This window comes from Eumetopias jubatus, unplaced genomic scaffold (assembly GCF_037043125.1).
Source record: "Eumetopias jubatus isolate StellerSeaLion01/CBP00866 unplaced genomic scaffold, mEumJub1_p1.0 scaffold_5, whole genome shotgun sequence".
NCBI lineage: Eukaryota > Metazoa > Chordata > Mammalia > Carnivora > Otariidae > Eumetopias > Eumetopias jubatus.
Genome location: NW_028274811.1, coordinates 33,708,216 through 33,728,921, shown reverse-complemented (window position 1 = coordinate 33,728,921; position 20,706 = coordinate 33,708,216). Strand labels below are relative to the sequence as shown.

Sequence of the window (20,706 nt, the reverse complement as noted above, 5' to 3'; positions counted from 1 at the left end):
AACAATACAATGTATTACCAAATGTGAGCACAAGGACTAAAATGAATCATGTTCAAGTAGAAAGAAAGAACTAAGACTTCACATAAATAAGTAAAAGAGGCTTCATAGAGACAACAGACTTAAACTAATATTTGAAACTGAAGATATAAAAAACAAACAGGGAGTGGTGAGAGTTATGCTGAATTCATACAATGGGCCGGTGACATTTGGACTAACACATGTAAGAATTCCAAATGAAAAGGGATAAAAGCTACTGAAGCATTGAGCAAGGATTAGTAAACCACAGTTGGAGTCAAATATTCTAAACAATACAACTCATCAGGGAAAAAATATTTAGTTTCTATCCATACATTAGCAATAAAATAATCCTATTACCGCACCTACTAACAACTACTACTACTACAACGACAAAAAACTACAAGTATGGTTCTCATTACTTACTGCTGATTCAGTTCAAAAACCGTCAAAAGAAACTCAAACATTTAACCACAAAATCCTAGAAAACCAATTAACAAAAACATGTTTCAAGAAGAGTAAAAACATTGAGGAATAATAAACAAGGACATTTTGAAAGGGTTTTAAAACTGTACTCACTTTAGCAGAAAGATCAACGTCCACATTCAACTGCTCTTTATCCCCGCCAACGGGACCAGGTGGAAGGCTGGGACTGAAGGCCATGAGGTCGGTCTTGGGCGGGCCCTCCCCGGAGCACACCCTCTGCCGCCTCTGCTGCGAGTACGACCAGCTCCCCACCGCGCTGGAGCACACCAGCGTGGGCTTCCCAGGCGCGCACGCGCCCTCCGCGGGCGGAGCCGAGCAGCGCAGCGCCGTGTACAGCAGCAGCGTGAGCACCAACAGGCTGGACACCGCGCAGATGGCGATGATCAGGTACACGTTGACATCCACCAGCGCCGTCTCGGCGCCAGCGGCGCCCGCCAGCACCCGCGACGACGCCTTGGGCGCCTGGCCGCTCTCCACCAGCGACAGCAACACAGTGGCGGTGGCCGTGAGCGCCGGCTCGCCGTGGTCCTTCACCAGCACCAGCAGGCGCTGGCGCGGCGAGTCCGCCTCGTCCAGGGTGCGCGTCGTGCTGATCTCGCCCGTGTACAGCGCCACGCGGAACGGGCTGCGCGCGCCACCCGCCGCCGGCTGCAGCTCATACGACAGCCACGCGTTGTAGCCAGAGTCGGCGTCCACCGCGCGCACCTTCGCCACCACGTGGCCCGCGCCCACCGACCGCGACACCAGCTCGCTCACAGCGCCGCCGCCGCCGCCGCCGCCGCCCGTCCCCGGCCGCGGCAGCAGCGCGGGCGCGTTGTCGTTCTCGTCCAGCACGAACACCTGCAGCGTCACGTTGCTGCCCAGGGGAGGCACGCCCGCGTCGCGCGCGCTCACTTGGAACTGCAGCAGCTCCAGCTCCTCGTGGTCCAGCGGCTGCAGCGCGTACACCTTGCCGCTCTCCGCGTGCACCGACACGTAGCTCGACAGCGCACGCTCGCCCACGCGCCGCTCCACCAGCGAGTAGGACACCAGCGCGTTCTCCTGCGCGTCGGCGTCCCGCGCAGACACCGTGAAGATGTGGCAGCCGGGCGGGTTGTTCTCCTTCACGAACACCGTGTACTCGGGCTGCGCGAATGCCGGCGCGTTGTCGTTCACGTCCGCCACCTCAACGTACATGCTAGCTGTGGTGGACAGCGAAGGCGATCCCCCGTCTCGTGCTGTCACCACCAGCTCATAGTTCGCCACGCTCTCTCGGTCCAGGGCGCTGTCCAGCACCAGCGAATAGTAGTTTTTGAAGGTGGACACCAGCTTGAAAGGAACGTGGGGTGACAGGGTGCAGGTCAACTGCCCATTGGCACCAGAGTCGCGGTCAGACACACTGATTAGGGCAATGACCGTGCCGAGGGGAGCATCTTCTAATACAGGTAATGATAGTGATTTGATAACCAAGTCAGGTACATTATCATTGGTGTCCAAAATTTCCACCAGAACCGTGCAGTGACCTGTCATTGGGGGAGTTCCTTTATCTGTCGCGTCTACCTGGATTTCATATAACTTAGTTTCCTCGAAATCTATATTACCTTTTATACTGATGTATCCACTAACTGGGTCTAAGTGAAATTTCAAAAGAGTATCTGCTGACATGTCTGTATTGAAAGAATATACAATGTCCTTATTTACTCCTTCATCCAAATCAGAGGCGTTAACAATCACTGCTAGGGTACCGTTTGGTGCATTTTCGAATAAACTGACTCTGTAGACAGTCCTCTCAAACTCTGGGGCGTTGTCGTTTACATCTAGAAGGGTGATCTTCACTTGAGTAGTTCCGGTGAGCTCTGGTTTCCCACCATCAACTGCCGTTACTAGTAAGTGATGTTCAGGAATGTCCTCGCGATCTAAAACTTTTCTCAACACGAGTCCAAGGGATTTAATATTATCATCATTTCTTTTAATATCCAAGGTAAAATAATCGTTAGAGTTAAGACTGTAGGTCAACAGAGAATTGGCTCCAATATCTGCATCTGACGCGCCCTCTAGCGGAATCCGAGAACCAGGCGGCCGGGATTCATAAATAAATAATTTTTTTAATGCCACCGGGAAAACCGGCTGGTTGTCGTTAATGTCTTTCACCTCCACCTCCACATGGAAAACCTGCAGCGGCCTGTCCACGATCACCTCCAGGTGGATGCTGCACTCCGCGCTCCGCCCGCACAGCTCCTCCCGGTCGATCCGAGAATTCACAAACAAAATGCCATTCTGCAGATTTACCTCTAGAAGGTCCCCGTGGCCTTTGGACGCCACCCGGAACAGGCGTGGCACCAGCTCCGCCAGCTCCAGCCCCAAATCCTGGGCGATGCGGCCCACGAAGGTGCCGTGTTTGGCCTCCTCCAGGACTGAGTAATGAACCTGGCCGCTCCCAGTCTCCCAGACTGTGAGGAGCAGAAGCGAAAGCAGTAATCGCCGGGCTCCTGGACCTTCTTCTCTCCGTGAAAACACCCTTGCAAGCCTTTTCCAAATATTGTGACGTTCTGGCCTCGATCCAAACTTCAAAAAAGAATTTGAGTTCCTCATTTTTTTCTTAAATAACCTTACCGTGCCCGTATTTCAGAGAGCAGCATTTGAGTACATAACGCATGCTTCATTTCTTTTGTGGTGAAATACCTTGCGGTGGACAGCGACATCATGTGGCTAAATGTGTAAGTATTAAATAAATGTACCTACCTTCTCCGTATACTGGCCTCTGATCTTTCCCAAAATTTCTATTTTAGTTGTAATTTCCTTCGAGCACTTTTCAAATTCTTTATATTTATAGAAATATAACCTTATAGCTTTTATACTAATTCATCACTTCCAAATATCCCAATCCATGACATAGTATAATATAGTAGAATGATTAATGTTATAATAGTAGTGGACATCTACTGGAACTATTCCCCACATGACAAGCCTGGGGTTCTAACGGGGTTATCCATTAAATTCTTTTTTTTCCCATTAAATTCTCACAACTCTCCGAGGTAGTATTAATACAAGTCACTTTTTACAAACAAGGAAGTGAAAACATACCAGTTAAGTAACTTAAAAATATTAACTGGTGATATTTGGGTGGGATCTCAATCTGATTCAAGACCCCTAACTTTTACCATTTGGCCTTGAAGTCTACATTTTATAGAAAAATCAGGGCCACCTGGGTGATTCAGTTGGTTAAGCATGTGCCTTTGGCTCAGGTCCGGATTCCGCGTTGGGGTCCTAGGATCCAGCCCCAACTCGGGCTCCCTGCTCAGCAGGGAGTCGGCTTCTCCCTCTGCCCCTTCCCCCGCCCAGCTGTCTCTTGCTTTCTCTCTCTCTCTCTCAAATAAATAAATAAAATCTTTAAAAAAAAGAATTCCAGAAAGATGATTAAAAAGAAAAAGAAAAATCAGACCTTTGATATTCATGACCACCAAAACATCAAGACATTGAAAGTATGTGTAGATAGGGGTGCCTGGCTGGCTCAGTTGGCAGAGCATGTGACTCTTAAATCAGGGTCTGAGAGTTGAAGCCCCACGTTGGGTGTGGATCCTACTTAACAACAAAAAAGTATGTGTATATACATATCCATATATACATACATATTTACTTATATATTATTATAGCAATTGTTAATTTATAAAATTTATTTATGGACTGTCTATAACCCACTTTTATGGCCTTTATCCAATGATTATACCCTTGTTGTCTGTCTTAAGTGTTATTTATATAAAGATGCCAGAAATCAGTTTTTTACAGTGCAGTTCTTTTATAAATTTGTTTTACTATATGACAATACATTCATGACAAGTCAGAATATATTTGTTTTTTAAATTTCCATACCATTTATACATTTCAACTTACCTGAATATCCTAAAATGTTCACAATATGAAATAATTCATTAAAGAATTTCTTCAGGAGAAAAATGATCCCAGAAAGAAAAAAAAAAACAAATGTAACTGTACAAAACATGATAATAATGTAATCTATGCCTAGAATAAATGTATAACTGAAAGGCATATACCAAACAAAAGTGGAAGCAGACAGATGATTAATTTTTAATGATCTCCACTCTAGATGAATTTCTGGATTCCAATTTCTTAAAAAGTTGTTACTTGAAAGTATTGGTGACTTAACCAATCAATAAAGAAAAGTAACTTTGGAACATAATTCACCATTCAGTATCTGCAAGATGAGGCAATGTAATATTCTAAAGGTCCCTCTGAATTCAGTGAGAGGTATGAGTTCTCTAAATATTTGAAAGTTGACCAGAGAAAATTCATGGGCAGAGGTTGAATGTAGAGAGGTAAAAGGATGTCCAAGGTTTTGCTTATAAGTCAGAGCCTCTTGAAATAAAACCAAATACATGATTTAAATATTAGGAGAAAAGTTTTCATGCCAGGTTTTTTTCCCATGCACTCACTGAAAGCATGCCGGGATTGCAACTTACTCGTATTTTATCATTCACATTTAGAATAGAATAAATTGTCAATTAATGTTTTAATGGATAAATGAATATTTTAAACTTTCTCAAGTATCATAAGAGGTAAGTTACATTAATGATATTTGTTAATATCAAACTTATGCAATTTCTAATTGATTCTATTGTACTAGTTCATGAAGAAGTAAACATTTAAGAATTATTTTGGAAAAGCATGAATCAAGGAAATAATTACAGATATTTGTATGCCAGTTAGTGCTTTGAAGAATCTTGAAAAATAATTACTAGTTTTAAAATGAGATACAGAATTAAAAATTTAAAACATCATGGACTCCATGGGACGCCTGAGTGGCTCAGTCAGTTAAGTGTCTGCCTTTGGCTCAGGTCATGATCCCAGATTCCTGGGATCAAGTCCTGCATCGCTTCTCCCTCTGACTGCTGTTCCCTCTGCTTGTGCTCTCTCTCTCTCTCTGACAAATAAATAAAATCTTTTAAAAAATAAAAATAAATTTAAAAACATCATGGACTCCATATTGATGGAATACCTCTGACAACTTATTATAATACTATACATTTCATGACATTTAAGAGTATACTAATTGCAGGGGTGCCTGGGTGGCTCAGATGGTTAAACGTCTGCCTTCGGCTCAGGTCATGACCCCAGGGTCCTGGGACTGAGCCCTACAACAGGCTCCTGACTCAGCAGGGAGCCTGCTTCTGCCTCTCCCCCTGCTCATGCGCTCTCTCTCTCTATCTCTGCATCTCAAATGAATAAATAAAATCTTAAAAAAAAGAATATACTAATTGCAAAGTAGAATGCAACAGGCAATTTATGACAGAGTAGACTCCATAATGATTATTAGGCAATGAAGGTAATACTAAAGGAACTATGAGTTCATCAGATTGAGCCACTGTGTGGATAAAGTATCAGTGAATAATATCTACTCTCACTTAGACATCTCCTCAGGTAACTTAATTTAAAAGTGTAAATAAGGAATAAGAAACCAATAAGAATTTAAGTGATAAACCGTGACTCCTGGAGATCTGGGTATACCTGGATATATTTTTAACAGCGTACCATTTACCTGTAGTACAAACATAGTGGCCAGACTTCTAGTAGGACAGATTTCACCTGACCGTTTATACTTTCTGCATACAAGTCTCAAGAAGGTGGTGAGTAGCTATGACACTCTAGGTAGGATGACTCCTCCCAAGAAAGAGCTTCTTCCTTATTTGCCCAAGTCGCATTTTTCCCTGTAAAGCCTCAGATAAACTTTTCTGGTTCCCAGGAAATATATACTCCCTGAATTTTGAGGCTTATTAACTGTTAGGAGCTAAGAAGTTTACTGTAGAAACAGATTATCCTTAAAAGATTTCCCCACCTAACTTCTCAAGTCCTTTAAAAGCAGATCTTGGATGAAAATGACTATATGGCCTATCTGTTGAATGGCTAAGGCCAGATCACTTAGTGGAAGTTATTTCTACAATTCAATACCCATCCACATACATACAGGGAAAAAATAGCAAATAACTAAGAACCAAATAGAAGACAGTTTTAGACAGTTATTTCACACCAAGACATTTTCTTTTGAAGTTTTAAAATTCTTCTCCAAGTGTAACATTTACTTGTCAATTTTATGTTTTAACAACCCAACACAGGAGTTTCCAATTAAAATGCAGTCATTCAATATCAGTCTTCACCTTTTGGGAAAATTCCAACTTCCTTAGTTATATGAATGTTGCCAGGAGAAAGTGAGTGATCTCACACATGTGGAAAATGTTATCCCAGGCATAGAGTATGGTGTCAGAGGCAGGTGGTCATTCTCTGCACAGTGGAAGGCCTGCACACATTAGCCTAATGATACAGATACTGGGAAGGATGACTGAGCAACCCACTAACATAATAACTGCGCTAGAGTACTCACCACTTTAAGAGGAAAAAAAATCCCACCACCTGGCCACCCCACAATGTAATTTTTTAAATGTTAAGATTTTTTTTTAAGGTTAAAAGATTTTAGGGCGCATGGGTGGGTCCATCTGTTGGGTGTCTGACTCTTGATTTCAACTCAGGTCGTGATCTCAGGATTGTGAGATCTAACCCCTCATTGGGTTCTGCGCCAGGTGTGGAGCCTTCTTAAGATTCTCTCTCTCTCTCTCCTTCTGCCCCTCCTCACTCCCCTGCTCTCTCTCAAAAAAAAAAAAAAAAGATATTTTAACAAAATTGAAAGAGGATTCTTTTCTTTTTTTCTAAAGATGTTATTTGTTCGTTTGCTTATTTGAGAGAGAGAGAGAAAGAGAGTGCCTCTGAGTGGGGGAGGAGGAGCAGAGGGAGAGGGACAAGCAGACTCCCCACTGCGGGCAAAACCCCTCCTGGGGCTGGATCCCACTACCCTGAGATCATGACCTGAGCTGAAATCAAGAGTCAGACACCCAACAGATGGAGCCACGGAACAACCAACAACGATTAACCCACTGAGCCACCCAGGTGCCCCAGGGACGGATTCTTTTCTCAATGAACTCTCTATTGTGCCTTAAAACTCTAAGGATTTTGTAAGTGTGAAGTCTTTATCCCAAATAACAGGTTATTTGACTACTGAAAGACATACCTAATATTAGCAATTATTCCTAAGTGATGTCACTTAGTGATCCTAAGTGATGTATTCTAATGACCTATGATAGGTACTTTCAGAAGTCCTGGCATTAAAAGATCCATTCAGGCTGCTTTCAAAAACAAGGAAAAGAAAACCTAACTTATTACCTGTTGCATAAACAGATAAAGACAAATGAATTCTTGATCGAAAAAAAATCTAGAAAACGTCCAGGTAATAATATACTCCTATTCCAAAATATTCTGACAGAATGGATGGATGATGTAAATTGGAAATATGCATTTTGTATATTCACACTCTTTAAATTTTTTCCAATTATGATTTTTCAATTTTGAGAAAAAATATTTACAGGTAATAAGTTTTCAAGTTTAGCTGAAGTGTTTTTCAGTCCTTCAAAGTCCAATTATTCACGAACAGATTTAATTATGAAAAAAACAAAATCTGAAAATAAGAAAACCATTTAATTGTTCTCAATGAAGAAATTCACCTCTATTTCATACCATATATTGCACCATAAGATAATGATAAAAAAATAAGGGCAAATGGCAAGATTAACATAACATAATAATAAAAAAATAAGGACAAATCTATAAATCAAAATAATAGAATCATAAATAAAGGAAATAGAACAATTCTAGAATCGACAGGAAAGACTCACCTTTCCTAAGTGTTCTGATTCTGAGGGTTGTTGTCTTTCTTCTGCGGAGTCTGGAACTTGAGGTAGGCTGGGGCTGAAGGCCATGAGGTCGGTCTTGGGCGGGCCCTCCCCGGAGCACACCCTCTGCCGCCTCTGCTGCGAGTACGACCAGCTCCCCACCGCGCTGGAGCACACCAGCGTGGGCTTCCCAGGCGCGCACGCGCCCTCCGCGGGCGGAGCCGAGCAGCGCAGCGCCGTGTACAGCAGCAGCGTGAGCACCAACAGGCTGGACACCGCGCAGATGGCGATGATCAGGTACACGTTGACATCCACCAGCGCCGTCTCGGCGCCAGCGGCGCCCGCCAGCACCCGCGACGACGCCTTGGGCGCCTGGCCGCTCTCCACCAGCGACAGCAACACAGTGGCGGTGGCCGTGAGCGCCGGCTCGCCGTGGTCCTTCACCAGCACCAGCAGGCGCTGGCGCGGCGAGTCCGCCTCGTCCAGGGTGCGCGTCGTGCTGATCTCGCCCGTGTACAGCGCCACGCGGAACGGGCTGCGCGCGCCACCCGCCGCCGGCTGCAGCTCATACGACAGCCACGCGTTGTAGCCAGAGTCGGCGTCCACCGCGCGCACCTTCGCCACCACGTGGCCCGCGCCCACCGACCGCGACACCAGCTCGCTCACAGCGCCGCCGCCGCCGCCGCCGCCGCCCGTCCCCGGCCGCGGCAGCAGCGCGGGCGCGTTGTCGTTCTCGTCCAGCACGAACACCTGCAGCGTCACGTTGCTGCCCAGGGGAGGCACGCCCGCGTCGCGCGCGCTCACTTGGAACTGCAGCAGCTCCAGCTCCTCGTGGTCCAGCGGCTGCAGCGCGTACACCTTGCCGCTCTCCGCGTGCACCGACACGTAGCTCGACAGCGCACGCTCGCCCACGCGCCGCTCCACCAGCGAGTAGGACACCAGCGCGTTCTCCTGCGCGTCGGCGTCCCGCGCAGACACCGTGAAGATGTGGCAGCCGGGCGGGTTGTTCTCCTTCACGAACACCGTGTACTCGGGCTGCGCGAATGCCGGCGCGTTGTCGTTCACGTCCGCCACCTCAACGTACATGCTAGCTGTGGTGGACAGCGAAGGCGATCCCCCGTCTCGTGCTGTCACCACCAGCTCATAGTTCGCCACGCTCTCTCGGTCCAGGGCGCTGTCCAGCACCAGCGAATAGTAATTCTTGAAGGTGGACACCAGCTTGAAGGGGATATGAGGCATCAGAGAGCAGGTCACCTGCCCATAGACACCGGAGTCACGGTCGGACACGGAGACAAAGGCGATGACGGTGCCAAGTGGAGTGTCCTCTCTGACCGGCAAAGACAGAGGTGTGATTGCCAGTTGTGGAGCATTGTCATTTACATCCAGCACTTTCACTAAAACCTTGCAGTGATTCGACATTGGAGGATTTCCTTTATCAACTGCTTTTACCTGAATTTCATAGGATTTTGTTTCTTCATAATCCAGTCTACCAATTAGCCTAATTTCTCCTGAGTTGGAATCAATTTTGAAGTTTTTTTGAATGTTTAGAGGAACATCACTGCCAAAGGAAAAAACAATTTCTCCATTTACACCTTCATCGGCATCAGAGGCGTTTAATGTAGTCACTAATATTCCATTTGCTGTACTTTCTAATAAATGGACTCTGTACACAGCCTGGGCAAACAATGGGGCATTATCATTAACATCCAGCACTGTGATCAGCAGCTGAACTGTACCTTCCAGCTCTGGTTTGCCCCCATCAGTGGCTGTCAATAATAAATGAAGTTCTGGTGTTTCTTCTCTATCCAAAGATTTCCTCAATTCAAGTGAAAGTGACTTACTGAGTTCATCACTTGCCTGTACATCCAAAGAGAAATAATCGCTGGGGCTGAGGGTGTAAGTTAGAAGAGCGTTGGTACCAATGTCCTCATCAGCAGCGCCCTCTATCGGGAAACGTGAATCCACCAGTCTAGATTCAGGAATAAATAACCTTTGTTCTCTTGCTCTGAAAACCGGTGGGTTATCATTAATGTCCTTCACCTCCACCACCACATGGAAAACCTGCAGCGGCCTGTCCACGATCACCTCCAGGTGGAGGCTGCACTCCGCGCTCCGCCTGCACAGCTCCTCCCGGTCGATCCGAGAATTCACAAACAAAATGCCATTCTGCAGATTTACCTCCAGAAGGTCCCCGTGGCCTTTGGACGCCACCCGGAAAAGGCGCGGCACCAGCTCTGCCAGCTCCAGCCCCAAGTCTTGGGCGATGCGGCCCACGAAGGTGCCGTGTTTGGCCTCCTCGGCGACCGAGTAGTGGACCTGACCACTCCCAGTCTTCCAAGCTGCGAGGAGCAGAACGGAGAGCAACAAACGCAGGGCTCCCTTGCCTCCTTTCCTAGGAAACAGCATCGCAAAACCACTAAAAATTTGGTACCGCTCTCTCACTTCAAAGTCATACTCTCTTTACTTTATATCTTGAATAATATATCTCCCGGCCGTTTTTGTCTTCTCTCAGGCTGTGACAAAATGGAGCTTCCTCCTTTAGTTTTTGGTGACAAGACTTTGTGGTATACAGCGACATCATGTGGCTAATGGTGTAGATTTGAGATTCATTCACTGATTTCCAAAAGTCTATATATTCATTTGCAATTTACTCAATGCAATCATTTTCAGTTATGTCTTTTAAAGACTGGTACACTTCAAATCTCACTTATTCTTAAAATGAAGCAAATTCAGAATTTGGAACTTTTAAAAATACCAGTAGATTTAGGCAATACTGTTAATATTTTAATATGCAAGGTACTTTAATGTATAGATTTCCTTTTATGCATTTTATTACTATGAAGAATACATAGAATAAATTCTAACCACAATTTACTGGCATTCAAATATTTCAAACATAAAACTGTTGAATTAAATATACTTTTGTTTTCTACAGTTAAAAACTTATTTTACCTTTTATAACGTATCTATATTTAACTGAAAACTATATAATTATCAAGCTTTAATTTTGAAAACTACAATCTTTATAATTTCAGCTATATTGTAACGTTTCATCCTCTTTATTTTTATGAAAATTGTTCAATTTGAATATATTCTCAGTATAGAAAAATGTCATTTACAACGATCAGATGACACTTAATTGAAACTTAAAACAATAGTTAATCATGGACTACATTGTCATCGTTGTGATTATGAAAATAAAAGGCTACACAATACTATCTTCAAGGGAAAAATAAACAGGAGTGTAATGCCTGGAAAATTTGTTATCAGAGCTGTTAAAATAGCAGAGTTCAAGTTAAGCTGGTATAAACTCAAATTAGAGGGTGATAACTTTAAGATATTAAATGCAATGTCCATGGTAACCACAGAGCAAATAGCTATAGAATCTGAATAGATCTGGGGTGCTTGGGTGGCCCAGTCAGTTAAGCTCAGACCATGATTTCATGGGTGGTGAATGGAGTCTGCATTATATATATATACATATATATATATACATATATATGTATATATATATATAATGTATAATATGTATATATATATATACATATAAAAATGAAATTTGCAACAACATGGATGGAGCTATAGAATATTATGCTAAGTGAAATAAGTCAGTCAGAGAAAGACAAATACCATGTGATTTCACTCATATGTGGAATTTAGGAAATAAAACAAACAAGCAAAGGTAGAAAAAGAGAGAAAGGCAAACTAAGAAACAGACTCTTTTGGGCGCCTGGGTGGCTCAGTTGGTTAAGCAACTGCCTTCGGCTCAGGTCATGATCCTGGAGTCCCACACATCAGGCTCCCTGCTCGGCAGGGAGTCTGCTTCTCCCTCTGACCCTCTTCCCTCTCATGCTCTCTATCTCTCATTCTCTCTTTCTCTCAAATAAATAAATAAAATCTTTAAAAAAAAGAAACAGCCTCTTTTATTTTTTTTAAACTATACCCCCAATGTGGGCTCAAACTCACAACCCTAAGATCAAGAGTTGCATGCTCTACTGACTGAGTCAGCCAGGTGCCCCTCAGACACTTAACTATAGAGAACAAATTGATGGTTACCAGAAGGGAAGTGGGGGATGGATTAAATGGTGCATTTGTGATGAACACCTCATGATGTATGAAAGTGTTGGGTCACTATATTGTTCACCTAAACTAAAGCTATACTGTATGTTAACTAACCAGAATTTAAATAAAAATTTCTTTTAAAAAAAGTAAAGGGGTAGAGAAGAATTTATCATGCAAATGGATATATAAAAAGAAAGCTAGGTAGTAATGCTTATATCAGAAAAAATAGACTTTAAAACAAAGGCTGTAACAAGAGACAAAGAAGGACACTATACACTCATAAACAGAACAATGCAACAAGAAGATATACCAATGGTAAATATTTATGCACCCAACATAGTAACACCCAAATACATAAAAGAGCTAATAACAAACATAAAGGAAGTTTGATAGTAATAACAACAATAGTAGGGGACTTTAACATCCCACTTACATCAATGGACAGATCATCCAAATAGAAAATCATGGAAAAGAGTGGCTTTGAATGACAGAATGGATGAGATGGATTTAACAGATATATTCAGAACATTCCATAACCTAAAACAGCAGAATAGACATTCCTTTCAAGTACACAAGGAACATTTTCCAGAACAGATCAGATATTAGGCCATAAAATGAGTCAAACAAATTAAAAAAGAATGAAGTCATACCAGGCCACAACAATGCTATAAAACTAGAAATCATGGGGCACCTGGGTAGCTCAGTTGTTAAGCGTCTGCCTTCGTCTCAGGTCATAATCCCAGGGTCCTGGGATCAAGCCCCACATCAGGCTCCCTGCTCAGCGGGAAGCCTGCTTCTCCCTCTCCCACTCCCCCTGCTTGTGTTCCCTCTCTCACTGTGTCTCTCTCTGTCAAATAAATAAATAAAATCTTAAAAATAAATAAATAAATAAACACACAAACAAATAAATAAATGAATCTAGAAATCAACCACAAGAAAAAAATCTGGAAACAGCAGAAATACATGGAGGTTAAATAACATGCTATTAAACAATGAATGGGTCAGCCAGAAATCAAAGAGGAAATAAAAAAAAAATACATGGAGACAAATGAAAATGAAAACACAGCAGTCCAAAATCTTTGGGATGCAGCAAAACCTGACCTAAGAGGGAAGTTTACAGCCATAAAGGCCTAACTCAAGAAGCAAGAACAATCTCCAATAAACAATTTAACCTTATATCTAAAGGAGCTAGAAAAAGAACAAACAAAACCCAAAACCAGTAGAAGGGAGGAAATAATAAAGGTTAGAGCAGAAATAAGCAAAATAGAAACTAAAAGAATAGAACAGATCAATGGAACCAGAAGTTAGTTCTTTAAAAAGATAGAAAAAATTGATAAAACTTTGACCAAACTCATGAGAGAGAGAGAGAGAGAGAGAGAGAGAGAGATGACTCAAATAAAAAAAAATCAGAAATGAAAGAGGAGAAATAACTGACACCACAGAAATACAAAGGATTGTAAAAGAATATTATGAAAAATTATATACCAGCAAGTTGGACAATCTAGAAGAAATAGATAAATTCCTAGAAACATATAATCTCCCAAAACTGAATCAGGGAGAGATAGAAAATTTGAAAAGTCTGTCTAGTTGTCCAGTTTTCCCAACTGGACCACTTTCTTACACCATACACAAAAATAAATTCAAAATTGTTAGAAGACCTAAATATGAGACAGGCAACCATCAAAATCCTAAAGAACACAGGCAGCAACCTCTTTGACTTCAGCCATAGCAACTTCTTACTAGACACATCACTGGAGGCAAGGGAAACAAAAGCAAAAAGTGAACTATTGGGACTTCATCAAGATAAAAAGCTTCTGCACAGTGAAGGAAAAAAATCAACTAAACTAAACAAAACTAAAAGGCAATCCATGGAATAGGAGAAGATATTTGAAAATGACATATCTGATAAAGGGTTAGTATCCAAAATCCATAAAGAACTTATCAAACTCAACACCCCAAAAATGAATAATCCAGTTAAGAAATGGTCAGAAGACAAGAATAGACATTTTTCCAAAGAAGACATCCAGATGGCTAACAGACACATGAAAAGATACTCAACATTCCTCATCATCAGGGAAATACAAATCAAAACCACCATGAGATACCACCTCACACCAGTCAGAATGGCTAAAATTAACAACAAAGGAAACAACAGATGTTGGCAAAGATGTGGAGAAAGGGGAACCTTCTTATACCATTGGTGGGAATGCAAACTGGTGCAAACATTCTGGAAAACAGTATGAAGTTTCCTCAACCAAGTAGGTTTAGAGGGAACATAATAAACACAATAAATAACATAATAAAGACAATATATGAGAAATCCAGAGCTAACATCATACTCAGTGGTGAAAAACTAAGACCTTTTCCCCTAACGTCAGGAACAAACAAGGATGTCCATTCTCACAACTTTTATTCAACAAAGTACTGGAAATCCTAGCCACAGCAATCAGACAAGAATAAGGAATAAAAGACATCCAAATTGGTAAGGAAGAAGTAAAACTTTCACTATTTGCACAAAACTAAACCTGACCTGATACCATGTATAGAAAACACTAAGGACTCCTCCAAAAAAATTACTAGAACTGATAAATGAATTCAGTAAGGTGGAAGAATATGAAATCAGTCTACAGAAATCCATCACATTTCTTTATACTAATAATAAAGCAGCAGAAAGAGAAATTAAGAAAATATCCCCATTTACAACTGCACCAAAAATAATAAAATACCTAGGAACAAACTTAAACAAGGAGGTGAAAGACCTGTACTCTGAAAATTAGAAGACACTAATGAAAGAAATTGAAGATGACACAAACAAATGGAAAGATATTCCATGTTCATGTATTGGAAGAACAAATATTGAAAAATGTCCAGGGGTGCCTGGGTGGCTCAGTTGGTTAAGCAACTGCCTTTGGCTCAGGTCATGATCCTGGAGTCCTGGGATCGAGTCCCACATCAGGCTCCCTGCTCAGCAGGGAGTCGGCTTCTCCCTCTGACCCCCCTCTCTCTCATGCTCTCTGTCTCTCATTCTCTCTCTCGCAAATAAAATATTTTAAAAAATAAAAAAGAAAAATGTCCGGACTACATAAAGCAATCTACAGATTTAGTGTAATCCCTATCAAAATACCAACAGCAGTTTTCACAGAACTAGAATAAACAATCCTGAAATTCGTATGAAGCAACAAAACACTCCAAATAGCCAAAGCAATGTTGAAAATCAAAAATAAAGCTGGAGGTATCACAATTCTGGATTTCCAAGTTATACTACAAAGCTGTAGTAATCAAAACAGTTCAATAGAACAGGAGAGAAAGCGCAGAAACAAACCCATGATTATATGGTCAATTAATATGTGACAAAGGAGGCAAGAATATGCAATGGGAAACAGTCTCTTCAAATAATGGTCTTGGGAAAACTGGACAGCTATATGCAAAAGAATGAAACTGGACCACTTTCTTACACTATATACAAAAATAAACTCAAAATGGATTAAGGGGCGGGGAGTGGATTAAGGAAGTAAATGTGAGACCTGAAACCATGAAAATCCTAGAAGAGAGCACAAGCAGTAATTTCTCTAACATTGGCTATAGCAACATTTTTCTAGATATGTCTCCTGAGGCAAGGGAAATGAAAGCAAAAATAAACTATTGGGCCTACATCAAAATAAAAAGCTGCACAGCAAAGGAAACAATCAACAAAACTAAAAGACAACCAAAAAACAAAAACCTAATAGACAACCAACTGAATGAAAGATTTTTGCAAATGACATATCCAATAAAGGGTTAGTATCCAAAAATATATGAAGCACTTATACAACTCAACACCCCAAAAATGAATAATCCAATTGAAAGATGGGGAGAAGACATGAACAGACATTTCTCCAAAGAAGATAGCCAGATGGTCAACAGACACATGAAAAGGTGCTCAACATCACTCATCATCAAGGAAATGCAAGTCAAAACTACAATGAGATATCACCTCACACCTGTTGGAATGGTGAAAATAAAAAACCTAAGAAACAAGTATTTGTGAGCGCTGGAAAATAAGAAACCCTCGTGCACTGTTGGTGGGAATGCAAACTGGTGCAGCCACTATGGAAAACAGTATGGCAGTTCCTCAAAAAATTAAAAATAGAACTACCCTACGATCCAGTAATCACTCTAGAGGGTATTTAATTAAAGTATATAAAAACACTAAAGCAAAGGGATATATGCTCCCCTATGTTTATTGCAGCATTATTTATAATAGCCAAATTGTGGAAGCAACCCAAGTGTCCACTGACTGATGAAGGGATAAGAAAAAGGTGCTATATATATATATGAAACATAAGAAACAAGTAAGAATATAAGAAACAAGTATTGGTGAGGATGTGGATATATATATATTTCATTATATATATATAGTGAAATATTATTTACCCAAGAAAAGAAGGAAATCTTGTCATCTGTAACATGAATGGAGCTAGAGAGTATAATGCTAAGTGAAATCAGTCAGTCAGAGAAAGACAAATACCACTTGATTTCATGCATATATGGTATTTAAGAAACAAACAAACAAAATGAACAAAGAAAAAAAGAGAGACAAACCAAGAAACAGACTCTTAACTATACAGAACAAACTAATGGTTAGCAGAGGGAGGTGGGTGGGGAGATGGGTGACATAGGTGATGGGGATCAAAGAGTACACTTACCATGATGAGCACTGATTAATATATAGAATTATTGAATCACTATGTTGTACATCTGAAACTAATATAACACTGTATGTTAACCACACTGGAATTAAAATAAAAAACTTTTAAAAAATGAAATAAAAAACTTAATGAAAATGAAAACAAAGATGTAGTATATATATGCAATGGAATATTATTCAGTCATAAAAAAGAATGAAATCTTGCCATTTGCAACAACATAGATGGAGCTACAGGGTATAATGCTAAGCAAAGTCAGTCAGAGAAAGACACACACCATATGATTTCATTCATATGTGGAATTTAAGAAACCAAACAAAGGGGGAAAAGGAGACAAAGAAAAAAACAGACTCTTTTTTCAACTAAAGTTTTGTTTCTTTTTATTTATTTATTTTATTTAAATTCAATTAGCCATAGTACATCATTAGTTTTTGATATAAAGTTCAATGATTCATTAGTTGAGTATAACACCCCGTGCTCATCATATCACATGCTCTCTTTAATTAACTATAGAGAAAAAAACAGGTGGTTACCAGAGGCAAGATGGGCAGGGAGATGGGTGAAATAGGTGAAGGGGATTAAGAGTACACTTAATCTTGATGAGCACCAAGTAATGTATATAATTGTCAAATAACTGTACTGTACACCTGAAACTAATATAACACTGTATGTTAACTATATGGGAATTAAAATAAAAAATAAGTTCAAAAAGAAAAGATAATATCCAAAAATTCCCCAAATTTCAGGAAAGACATGTATCTACAAATCCAAGAAGCCCAATGAACTCCAAGAAGGATAAACCAAACTAAGGTACATTATAACCGAAGTACTAAAAGACAAAGAAAGAATCTTGAAATGAGCAAAAAGAAGCTAGTCAGCAGGTACAAGGGATGCTCAATAAAATTATCAACTGACTTCTTTTTTTTAAGATTTTATTATTTATTTTGATAGAAAGAGAGCACAAGTGGAGGTGGGGCAGAAGGAAAGGGAGAAGCAGACTTCTCTCTCAGCAGGGGCTGAGCAGGGAGTCCTATGTGAGGCTTGATCTCAGGACCCCTGGATCATGACCCGAGCTGAAGGCAGACGCTCAACTGAATGAGCCAACCTCAACTGACTTTTTATCAGAAACCTTGGAAGCCAGAAAGTAGTGGAATAAAATACTTATAATTTTGAAAGAACAACCTGCCAACCAAGAATTCTGTATCTGACAAAACTGTCCTTCAAAAGTGAGGGGAAAATTAAGACATTCCAAGATAAACAAAATCAGGGGAATTCATTACCACAAAACCTGCCCTACAAGAAATAAGGCTAAATAGAGACCTTCGGGTTGAAATCAAAGGATGCTAGACAGTAAAGTTCCAGGTCTACTGGAGTAGACAGTAGACCTATGAAATAATCAATGGGTGAGAGAAGAAATCTCAAGAAAAAATAAGAAAATAGTCTGAAATTAAAAAAATACATTTTTTTGAATTTGAATGAAGATGCAGCAAATGGAAATAATGGCCATATATAAAAGTCAATATTATTGCTATTTTGGTTAATAATTCCACTTACTGTTTTCTAGATAATTTAAAAAAACAAATGCATAAAAATAATTTTAATCTATGTTACTGGGCATACAATATACAAAAATGAAATATGTGACATCAAAACATACAACAGGGGAGATGGAACTGCATAGGAGTAGAGTTTAGTAACTCTAAAAGTAAATGGGTTAAATTCTTTATTCAAAGTGCAGAGATTGACAGAATCGATTTTTAAAAACGTGATCCAGGGTGCCTGGGTGGCTCAGTTGGTTAAGCGACTGCCTTCGGCTCAGGTCATGATCCTGGAGTCCCGGGATCAAGTCCCGCATCAGGCTCCCTGCTCAGCAGGGAGTCTGCTTCTCCCTCTGACCTTCCTCCTTCTCATGCTCTCTCTACCATTCTCTCCCTCTCTCAATAAATAAATAAAAATCTTAAAAAAAAAAGTGATCCAATTCTATGCTTCTTACAAGAGATACACTTTAGATTCAAAGATACAAGTAGATTCAAAGTAGAGTTGGGGAAAAGATATACAAAGCAAACAGGAACCAAATAAAAATCATAGTGGCTACTTACATCAGATAAAATAGACTGCAAAGCAAAAATATTACTAGAACTAAAGAGTGATGTTTTATATTATAAAAATTATATTACAAATTATAATCACATATCCATCTAACAAGAGAGCCCCCAAATACATGAAGCAAAGTCTGACAGAACTGAGGAGAGAAATAAACAGTTCAACAACAAAGAATACTCCACTATCAATAGTCTATAAAACAACTATGCAGAAGATCAACAGGGAAATAGAAGACTTGAATAGCAGTCTATACATACTAGATCTAACAGAATTCTACAAAGAACTCCATCCAACAGCATCAGTATTCCCCCCTTTCTAGTACACATGGAACATTATTTAGGTCAGACCATATCCTGGTCCATAAAGCAAGCCTCAATCAATTTAAAAGGAATGAACTCATAAAAGGATGCTCCTCCTTAATGGAAATTGGAAATTAACAACAGAAAGAAATTTGGGAAATGCAAAAACCTGTGTTAAAATTAAACAATATGCTATGAAATAATCAATGGGTGAGAGAAGAAATCTCAAGAAAAAATAAGAAAATAGTCTGAAATTAAAAAAATACATTTTTTTAAAGATTTATTTATTTATTTATTTGACACAGAGAGAGAGAGAGAGAGAGCACAAGCAAGGGGAGCGGCAGGCAGAGGGAGAGGGAGAAGCAGGCTCCCCGCCGAGCAGGGAGCCCGATGCAGGACTCGATCCCAGGACGCTGGGATTATGACCTGAGCCGAAGGCAGCCGCTTAACTGACTGAGCCACCCAGGCGCCCCATAGCATAACATACCAAAACGTATGAAAGACAAGTGGAAATGTATAGCTGTAAATTCTTAGATTCAAAAAGAGGAATGATCTTAAATCAATAAACTAAACTTCCACCTTACAACTCTGGAGAAAAAAAAGAAGAGCAAACAGAAGCAATCAGAAGGAAAGATATAATGAAGATTAGAGTGGACATTGATGAACAAGAGTACAGAAAAAGAACAAAGTAAATATCAATGAAACCAAAACACAGTTTTTTTTAAAAAAAGATCAATACGACTGACAAAGCTTTTGCTAGAATGACCAAGAAAAATAAGAGAGACTAATGAAATTACTAAAATTAGAAATGATAGAGACATTAGCACTGACATTATAGAAATAAAAATACAGGGATGCCTGTGTGGCTCAGTCGGTTAAGCGTCCAACTCCTGGTTTTAGCTCAGGCTGAGATCATGCCCCCCACTGGGCTCCAAACTTAGCACAGAGTCTGCTTGAGATATTCTCTCCCTCTCCTTCCCCCTCTGCTCCTGCCCCCACTTGTTCTCTCTCTTTCAAATAAATAATTTAAAAAAGAGAAATGAAAAAACAAATGCTATATGATTTCATTCATATGTGGAATTTAAGAAACAAAATAGATGAACGTGGGGTGCCTGTGGGCTAATTCAGTTGGGTGACAGACTCTTGATTTCAGCTCAGGTCATGACCTCAGGGTACAGGGATTGGGTCCCACGTCTGGCTCCATGCTCAGTGTGGAGTCTGTTTGTGCCTCTCCCTCTGTTCCTCCCCTGCTTGTGTTCTCTCTCTCTCTCAAGTAAATAAATAAATAAAATCTCAGTTTTTTGGAGTTCAAGATGGTGGAGGAGTAGACCTTAGTTTTGTCTG

The 20,706-nt window shown here is 40.7% G+C and overlaps 2 protein-coding genes across 2 annotated transcripts; both read right to left on the bottom strand.

Moving 5' to 3' along the window:
* Window positions 1–463: 463 nt before the first annotated feature.
* On the bottom strand, window positions 464–3,072 carry LOC148164315 (protocadherin alpha-3-like). The gene is made up of 2 exons (XM_088023164.1): window positions 595–3,072; window positions 464–496 (listed from the first exon to the last, which is right to left on the bottom strand). Exons 1-2 carry the CDS (start codon window positions 3,070–3,072, stop codon window positions 464–466), a joined length of 2,511 nt encoding a protein of 836 aa, XP_087879290.1.
* A 5,120-nt stretch (window positions 3,073–8,192) lies between these two features.
* LOC114209398 (protocadherin alpha-1-like) lies at window positions 8,193–10,619 on the bottom strand. Its single transcript, XM_028103439.2, has one exon. The coding sequence runs from the start codon at window positions 10,617–10,619 to the stop codon at window positions 8,193–8,195; it is 2,427 nt and encodes an 808-aa protein (XP_027959240.2).
* Window positions 10,620–20,706: the final 10,087 nt, after the last annotated feature.

Excerpts from the sequence above, each read along its gene's own strand:
- LOC114209398 (XM_028103439.2), bottom strand. The coding sequence starts at position 10,619 with ATGCTGTTTCCTAGGAAAGGAGGCAAGGGAGCCCTGCGTTTGTTGCTC.
- LOC148164315 (XM_088023164.1), bottom strand. The coding sequence starts at position 3,072 with ATGAGGAACTCAAATTCTTTTTTGAAGTTTGGATCGAGGCCAGAACGT. Across the intron at positions 497-594 it reads ACGTTGATCTTTCTGCTAAA|GATTTTGTGGTTAAATGTTT; the intron begins GTGAGTACAGTT and ends TTGGTTTTCTAG.